At 40.1% G+C, this 9,534-nt stretch overlaps 1 protein-coding gene and 1 pseudogene across 1 annotated transcript; both read left to right on the top strand.

Annotated features, from left to right (window-relative positions):
- The first annotated feature begins 197 nt into the window (after positions 1–197).
- LOC110713061 lies at positions 198–4,268 on the top strand (annotated as a pseudogene).
- Positions 4,269–7,020: 2,752 nt separating this feature from the next.
- Positions 7,021–7,551, top strand: LOC110713073 (BURP domain protein RD22-like). Its single transcript, XM_021891536.1, has one exon. The coding sequence runs from the start codon at positions 7,021–7,023 to the stop codon at positions 7,549–7,551; it is 531 nt and encodes a 176-aa protein (XP_021747228.1).
- Positions 7,552–9,534: the final 1,983 nt, after the last annotated feature.

Genomic DNA, 9,534 nt, shown 5'->3' with positions numbered 1-9,534 from the left:
TGAATTAATTGTCGCATCAAATAAACTAGTACCGTGATGACTAAATCTAAACGGATGAACAAGTACTAATCGTTAACTAATGTTAATATATATTTTATACAGGTATTACAATCCGTATGTGTTCAATGGCTTGTTTCTGTGTTGTTGTGTAGGATCCTTGAAAAGTGAGAAACATGATGTCCCTAATCTTCAAAGTGTCTCATGGTATGAAGGTCGGCATATGTGGTACTGTTGGTTCAGGGAACTCGAGCTTACTTTCTTGCGTTCTAGGTGAAATGCCTAGGATCTCAGGGGCAGTCAAGTTGTGTGGAACAAAGGCTTATGTTGCTCAGTCTCCTTGGATACAGAGTGGTACAGTTCAAGAGAACATATTGTTTGGTAAGGATATGGACCTACAAAGATATGATCAAGTACTCGAAGCTTGTTGTCTTAAGAAGGACTTAGAGATCCTTTCATTTGGTGATCAAACTGTTATCGGTGAGAGAGGTATCAACTTAAGTGGCGGACAGAAGCAAAGAATACAGATTGCTCGCGCTCTTTACCATGATGTGGATATATATTTATTTGATGATCCTTTTAGTGCTGTTGATGCTCATACTGGCTCTCATATATTTAAGGTGACGTATTTATACTACTCCGTGTTGCCTTGTAATGTGTGCTAATAAAAGAATAGAAAGAGCATGAAATATCTGATTTGAAAATGCTGCTCTTTTTTCTGGATTATAGGAAGTTTTGCTTGGTCTTCTGAACAGGAAAACTGTTATTTACGTTACTCATCAAGTTGAATTCTTACATGCCGCTGATCTAATTGTGGTGAGTATAGTAATATAGTATGCTTTTCTTCCTTTGATTTCATTTTGTAATCAACTAATCTAACATTTTTGGTAATCTAATGACTACTTTGAATTTGTTGTAAGGTCATGAAAAATGGAAGGATTGTACAAGCTGGAAAGTATGATGAAATTCTTGTTTCAGGGTCTGATTTTGTACAACTTGTTGGTGCAAAAGATGCAGCTCTGTCGTCTACCCTTGATTCCAACAGGGAGGCACCTAATTCTGCAGACAATAAGAGTATCATCAGTAACGAAAATGTGAATGGTAAAGTAGATGATGAGGGTGCAGCTGCAAGAAGTTTAGCACCTTTTGCACAGCTCGTAAAAGAAGAAGAAAGGGAGAAGGGCAGAGTCGGATTTTTGGTTTATTGGAAATACATCACAACTGCATATGGAGGAGCTCTGGTGATTCTCGTCATTATGGCCTCAATTTTCTTACAAATCCTTCAAATTGGGGGCAATTATTGGTTGGCATGGGCAACTCCTTCGTCTAAGGGTGTCAAGCCTGTTGTTAGTGGATCTACACTAATGATTACCTATGCATCCTTGGCTCTTGGCATATGTTTCTGCACCTTTGCTGCGGATACACTTGTTGAAGTCACAGAATATAAAACTGCAACTATACTTTTCAAAAAAATGCTTGAGACCATTTTCCATGCTCCTATGTCCTTTTTTGATGCTACACCTAGTGGAAGAATTCTCAACCGAGTAAGTGATCATTCATCTACTTTTATTGTTTGTTCACAGATGACTTAAAATGAATTGTAATCTATGTTACTAGGACTGTAGCACTCAAGTATTTGTGTCAGACAGGTATGTGGCTAGGAGTCATACTATTTGGTGATAATTCTTCCATACCTAGTCATGTCGGAGTGTAGAGTACTTGTCACGATTACTTGAATTGACATAAAGTGTGGACGTGTGTAACATATATAGTTCGTAACTTATTTAATTACATCATAGTAGCATACTTGGTCCAATCTCTTTTAGTGACTAATTCGATCATATTCCTCCTATTAGTCCTCAACTGATCAAAATGCTGTGGAGATTCGAATTCCGATCCTACTTGAGAGGCTAGTTTCTCTCACCATTCAACTTCTGGGAATCATCGTTGTGATGTCTATAGTTGCATGGGAAGTTTTGGTCATATTCATCCCCTTGATTTTCGCCTCCATCTGGTATCAGGTAATTCGTTAACATTTAATTAAGGATGTGATTATTAAACGGTAACCCACAAATTTGTCTATTGTTCCTTCAATTCATCAAGTTAATATGATAATATACAATGATCAGTATATAGATAATAAGACCAGCTTTTAAATCGCCCCTACGTTTGCTATTTTGTAAGACAACTACCTTAAAGTTGCCCTATAGGCTTACTTGTTAATTTGTAACAAGGCAAACATTGACTTGCACTTTGTGATTAGATTATGTTACCCTCTTTACTCTAGGTCACATTCTAAAACACTATCTATAATACTCTGTATGCAGCAATATTATATATCTGCATCAAGAGAACTATCACGATTGAGTCGGGTATGTGAGGCTCCAGTTATTCAATATTTTGCTGAAACTATTTTGGGAATAACAACTATTAGGAGCTTTGATCAAGAGTCAAGATTCCAGCCAACATACATGAAAATAGTAGAAGCATATTCTCGGCCTGAATTCCAAGTTGTTGCAGCAATGAAATGGCTATTGTTGCAGTTGGATGCACTCTCTTGTATTACATTTGCCTTCCTTTTGGCTCTCTCGTTGTACTTTATAGAAAGCATAGATCCTGGCACGTTCTAGCTTTCGTCTGATATGCTATCTTTTTCTTTAGTTTGTTTCCCTCTACAGTAGTGAATTTGATATTACAACTTCTGTTATCATGAACAGAAATCGCAGGATTAGCTGTGACGTATGGATTCACCTTAAACGGCAAGCTTTGTGGAGTAATACGATGTTTATGTAGTTGGGAAACCAAAATGATATCAGTGGAGAGAATTCTTCAGTACATGATTTCCTAGTGAGGCTCCTCTTATCATACAAGAAAACAGGCCAGATTGTTCATGGCCATCAGGTGGGGAAATCGATATTCATAATTTACAGGTCAAGTATGCTCCCCATTTGCCTCTTGTGCTACATGGTGTGACATGCACTTTTTCGGGAGGGAAGAAAACTGGTATTGTTGGAAGAACAGGAAGTGGTAAGTCAACTCTGATACAAGCACTATTCCGGATTGTTGAGCCTACAAGTGGTTGTATTGTGATTGATGGCATTGACATCTCTTCCATTGGACTCCAAGATCTGAGGTCAAAACTAAGCATTATCCCCAGGATCCAACCATGTTTCAAGGAACTATACAAAGCAATTTAGACCCACTAGAGCAGTACACAGATGCACAAATAAGGGATGTGAGTGTCAAATTTTTCGGTCTATGAAAAACAAACCATACATGCTAACTCAAATGTTTCGTACTTTTCTTGTAGACTTTGGATAAGTGCCAGCTTGGAGATGAAGTCAGGAAGATGGAAAGAAAGTTGGATTCTAATGGTATGTCTTAATGCGTTTCCAATTACTCTTGTGACGTAACCTGTATCGTATATAGCAGAATTTTAAACCATACTAATGTAAATGTCTGTTTATTGCAACAATACATATAGTGCATGAGAGCGGGGAGAACTGCAGCATGGGTCAGAGACAACTAGTTTGTCTTGGGCGAGTACTACTCAAGAAGAACAAGGTGTTGGTACTTGATGAAGCAATCGCCTCAGTTGATACAACCACTGATAATCTTGTACAACAAACTCTTAAGTTCCACTTCTCTAATTGTACACTCATTACCATTGCACATCGGATCACCAAGGTTCTTGACAGCGACATGGTCTTGCTTCTAAGTCATGGTAACTTTAGACCTTCAGTTACTTGTCTCTAGACCTTTTCAAATGGGAGGGGCCCCATTAAGGTCCCTTGGCTGACCCTTTTATAAAAAGGTCAGATCAGTTATGGGCTTAAATGGGTCGGGTTCTTAAAGGGACAACTTTTAACAGGCCGGATTGAGTCAGGTCGGGTCATTAACAAGTCAAACTAAAACAACTATTTTATCCTATTTTAACTATTTTTTAATATTCATATTCATGGGACGGGTCAGATCGCTTTGACTCGACTCGGCCCGTATTACCTATGACCTGACCCGGCTCGGAGACACATTAACCTTTTGACCCCACCCGACCCAATGCACAGGTCTACTCGTCTCCATATAATTTAGGCATTTTTTGTCTTTGATTGTTATACCATCTATACATTTTAATTAAGTTGATCATGCTTAATACATATAATCTCTTTTGCAGGACTCGTAGAAGAATATGATTCTCCTACAAGGTTGTTACAAAGCAAGTCATCTTCATTCTCTAAACTTGTAGCAGAGTACACATCAAGGTAATTTTTATGAAAAATATTCGGAATAAGAAAGAGTTTTCAGGTACCGCTTGGGGCAGTGGGTTTTTGGATAACATGACAGAAGGGTGGACGACTCAGTCTTAACTGTTGACATTTGATGAAGGGCTCAACATAGACGCAGTAGCAAGAGACTGGAAACAAGTCATTAATTAAACTGTCCTTGAAGTGGCAATTTTTCCAATTGCATGTTGGCCAAGGATGAAATCATGGATGCTAAGTTGCTAACTGTAATCCGATACAACGTACACAGCAGGGCTCTTTCTTTGTCCGTTAAGGAAATGAAGATGGAGTAGGCACCACGAGTCCACGAGCGACAAATAGGACGATACAACTTTGATTCTGCTTATTGCATTTTATGAATTATTATACCCAACCTGGAATTATCACTGATGTACTATTTGATCACTAGTTGCTCATTTAAACAAATTTACAAAATATTTACAATTAATACTGTTTTTGAAAGTATACAATTAGTCAACTGTTCATTATTATGAAACGTGCTCCCCAAATTTACTACGAGAGAAAAGGCTGAGTGGTAGGTTGTATGCCTGTAGCCCTGTAGAGTGGTTACCTCGTAGGAGACTCCCAATTCAGAGCATCTGCCAGACTGCCAGTTATATGTCAATAACAATCCTATTTATTTGAAACCAAAAAGGAATCAATTAGAAGGCATATGGAATCAAAACTTGTTGAGGAGACCTACTTCAATAGAACTCTTTTTGGGTTAATAAATAACGTGAACTTATTGTCCATGTTTATGAGTATGCATAATTGTGACTATTTCCCAAAACCTTTCATTGGACAGTTAAGCATCCTTTCCTTGAATATGGTTCAGAAGTGTTTTCTATAACCTTTTACAATCATATTCATGCTACGATTAGTTATATTACCTTTCATTGGACAGTTAGGCATCCTATCCTTGAATATGATTCAGAAGTGTTTTCTCTATCATATTCATGCAACGATTAGTTATATTACCTGAAATGATATCAATCAAACATAATCTCCCCTCTATAATTATATTTCTATCTGTTATATTGCTTTAAAAAAATATCAAAAAAGGAGTATAAATACCCATGCTTGTCAAACAAACTTTCATCTCATAATAAAAAACATATAGAAAAATGGCCTTGTTGTCGTTTACTTGCTCTTTCCTATGTTTATAGGGCTCACCCCTGTTTCTTCCGTTAACAATGAACTCCTCGAAAGCTTCTATAACATCATCATAACGTACCAAAATGTGGCAAATGTCATGAACTCACCTTATTCAGAAACATCAACAGGTTTGAGCCAATTCTACAAGCATATAAACGAAAATGGAGTTGGGCCGGAGGTTATTACCCAACTGTACCCCATCCTAGACGAAAAACTAAAGTATGAAAGTCCAGCTTCCTCTATCCTCGAGGGAATTGATCTCAGTCGTATCAACCTCACCATCTTCCATAGATATGACAGGGGCAGACCCACATGTAGTCATAGTGTGTCACAGGACAACCTATTATTTTATAAAAAAAATTAAACACTAAATGTCAAGAAGTTCAGCTTGCAGCCTAGTGGTTTTTTTACCACCCATCACACGCAAGATGTGGGTTCAAACCCCATTACTGACATTTTTTTTCTTTTTTTTGCTTTATAACCTCACACCCAATTTTCAACATTTAGAAATTAAAACTTGGGATTCAGAACATTTCCCCCAAATTGTAAAACCCTAAGTCTCTAACTCCCCTAGATCGAAATCCCCAGACCCCACCCGCAGGCCCGTAGCCCCGCCGCCGTTCACCGGCCAGTTTAAGCTCCGTACTCCGTCACTCCATGTTCTCACCGTCGCCAATATAAGGTTCGTCCGTCAATGTCAATCCATGGCTCATACTTTGTGGAAAATCAATACTTTGATGTATGTTGCTCAATTACAATCCATTGTCGCTTCTGCTGCTCACAAATCTCCCGATCTTCTTCTCTGTTTTGATCTTCTCTCCGATCTCATTTCCGCCATTAATGACGAATCTAAGGTTCCATTTCTTAATTTTTTTTCTCCTTTTTATCTTTTTTCTACTTGATTAGATCTATGTTGCAGCTAATTGTTCAAAATCATGGAATTTCAGCATGTTTAAGTTTATATTGCAATCAATTTAATTATTTTTAGGTTGTTTAAGTTGAATTTTGAGAATTCTAGTTGCAAATTATACTGCCATTTGAATTGTTTTAGAGAATTATTAAGTTTTGATTGGGAATTCTTGCTTAAATTATGAATGGGCTTGATATGGATTGAATTAGGAACCTATTATGTATTTATGTTATGGACTTATGGCAAAGAAAATGTGAAGATGCATTGTTTTCGCTGCTGGTTTTGGGTGGGAGGAGGCCGGTGCGGCACTTGACATAATTAGCTATGGTTAAAGTTATCCGGAAAGGAGATCCTAGTTCGATATACTCAAGGGCTAGTGCTCTTCAAGGGTTTCTTGCTGACCATTCACATGCAGGAGGGTGGTTTTGGTGGTGGTGTAGGAGGAGGGGGTGGTTGTTGGGGCTGGGCTGGAAAGTGGCTGTTGGGTTGGGTGGGGAATTGTTTAATTAATTTTTTCTACCATTCACATGCGGACACGTGTCAAGTAACCTGCTTTTTTATGTATTTTTTTTGCTAATCATACAAGCTTTGACTATTTTTTAACATTATATACGGTTGATAGATGATGATGGGACAACCTATTACTCAAATCTTGGATCCGCCACTTTGAATGTTAAGATGGGGAACAAGTTGCCTTTGCTTTTCACAAATCAAGTCCCTCCATCTGCTATACTGTTGAAGAAGCCGCAACAGAACATGGTGAATTCATTAGCTAACAGTTCAGCATCATGCGGCTCTACCGTTCCGGAGGAGCAACACGCTTGGGTGACCTCACTCGAGGCTATGATGGACTTTGCCATCAGAATGCTGGGTACAAACTTGAGGCCAATATCAACCCCTGCTGGTAAATGGCAATTGTATACCGTGACTGGTGCAGCAAGGACTATAACGGATAAGGTATGTGGATGTCACAAGAAAGATTCCCTCCCTTTTGCAATTTATGGTTGCCTTTATAAAATGAATACCAAAGTGCGAGTTGTTCCTCTTGTTGGTGACGATGGCACCATATTGGAAGCTATTAACGTGTGTCACATGAACACGGCTTCATGGGACAGCAATTACCTCCTCTTCCGCCTTATGAAGGCTAAGCCTGGTACTCCAGTATGTCATTTCTTGGCAACTGATGACATAGTTTGGATAACTAAGTGACAAAAGAGTTTTAAAGTACGTATCTTCAACTAATGGTGTTCCTTTCTGATTCTGTTTATTTCAGCCAATCGGTACAGCCACTGCATGTAACCAGGACCGACCGTAGGAGCACCACCACCAAGTCTGCTAAGGGCACCTATCACGACACTGAAAGACACACCAGGGACAAACCGAGTCCACATCACAGATGTCATCTCTGGCGGAAAGTCAACCCGATACATCTTCAAGTTCGTCGGCCTCTTAGCTTTCTCAGGCCTGATAATGGCTTGTGGAATGCCCTAAACGTATCCAAGTTGTCGAACCACTCGATCAGGCATGTATGGCTCAATGATGCTACGATACTGGATGCAGCCAATGAAAAGAGTAGCAGGCACGCGTCGTGCTGGATCAACTCCGTACGGTAGCCAGTTAACTTCATTGTCAGTCAAATGATCCAACCTAGCCCGAAAAGCGAGAAGGCGCTCCATGCTCTTATTAGGGCACCCCGATCCGACATCTCAGGCGGACGCACGAGGAACAACAAGCTCTCTGGTCAAGGTCCCCTGCTGAGGCCGAAAACACGGAAAGTACTCGTAGATCCACGCCTGCAGAAGCGTAAGACAGCCAGCGATAGAATTAGCATCTCTTCGTGATGTTGTACCCAACTGCCAGTACATGTATGCTAGCACAGCAGAACCCCAGGAGTACTCACTAATCTGAACATCCTCAACAAACAGCTCGTTGAGGAAGGAAGGATGAGTACGGTTTCCACTCTTGTCCAAAAACAAACAACCGCCGAGTACTAACCACAGGTATGCCCTGTAGTGGAAACTGAAGGGCCTCTGTGCCTCCAAGGTCGACTCCACTATCCTCTCAGTCAGGACCCCACTACCCTGCCATACGATTTTGGTACCGCACTTCTCATTCAGCTCTTCCTCAGTCATATCCAAGGTAACCGAGCACGCGTCCCGTAAAATGTCCGTGCTAGGAGTAGTGGAAACCATGGAACCGTCGACACGAAGCCCTAGAATATGATACACATCATGCAGCATGATCGTGATCTCCCCAAAAGGCATGTGAAACGTGTTCGTGTCTGGCTGCCATCTCTCAACAAAAGCAGAAATCAAGGGCCAGTCAAATCGCCTGAACATGATCCCGGGTAAGTGAGATAGACCACTGCCATCAATCGGTTCCAGGTGCTCCTGCGGAAGACGATCACGCCAGTTACCCAATTCAGTACACAACTGTGTCCTGCTCAAACACCGCAGAACGTTTCGCTCCTGCCCACCCCATATGTAGCCACGTGACCCCCAAAACTTGGAATAACAGTACCATCCTCAGGCCCACCTGGCATCGGCTCCTGCACCACCCATGACTCTGACGAGCTGGTAGAAGCTTGAGCTGGTTCACTACTACTAACATATCTCCCATGGTCACCCCTATACACAGTACGGTAATCCTGAGGGTCATACTGTGCATCTCCAACAGATTGACTTCCTCGATCTTCATCCTCATCGTCAGATGAAGGCACTCCAGTAGACGAATACATGGGGGCGCTGCCCTGTGACTGATGCTCCCCCGACCACGCACCAGCAGTCCCATACTGCTGCTCATGGTGAAACGGTGCCTGTGAATTTCCTACACCACCTAACTCCCTCCTAACAGACGCATTCAAACGTCTTGATCTTGCATGACGAGGACCAGACCCCTCAATCTGCATTAAATAAATAAGTACAAAAGCATATTTCAATAATAATTCATATTCGAAAAAATCAAATCAAAACTATAATAAATCAAATCAAATAAACAATAATAACAACATTACTAATAATAACAATAATATTATTCTTACAATACTAATACACTACTAACAATAACAACACACTAATAACACACTACAAATAATTTCAACACATAACAGACCAAATCAAAACTATAATTAACCACAAAATTGCCAAAATTAAAACGCAACAACGACAACCCAAAAAAAAAAACAATTACAAT

This window comes from Chenopodium quinoa, unplaced genomic scaffold (genome assembly GCF_001683475.1).
Source record: "Chenopodium quinoa cultivar QQ74 unplaced genomic scaffold, ASM168347v1, whole genome shotgun sequence".
NCBI lineage: Eukaryota > Viridiplantae > Streptophyta > Magnoliopsida > Caryophyllales > Amaranthaceae > Chenopodium > Chenopodium quinoa.
The sequence above is the reverse complement of the archived record's forward strand: the minus strand, read 5'-3'. Positions and strand labels throughout refer to the sequence as shown.

What these genes read in the sequence shown, in the direction of transcription:
- LOC110713073 (XM_021891536.1), top strand. Translation starts at nt 7,021, where the DNA reads ATGGGGAACAAGTTGCCTTTGCTTTTCACAAATCAAGTCCCTCCATCT.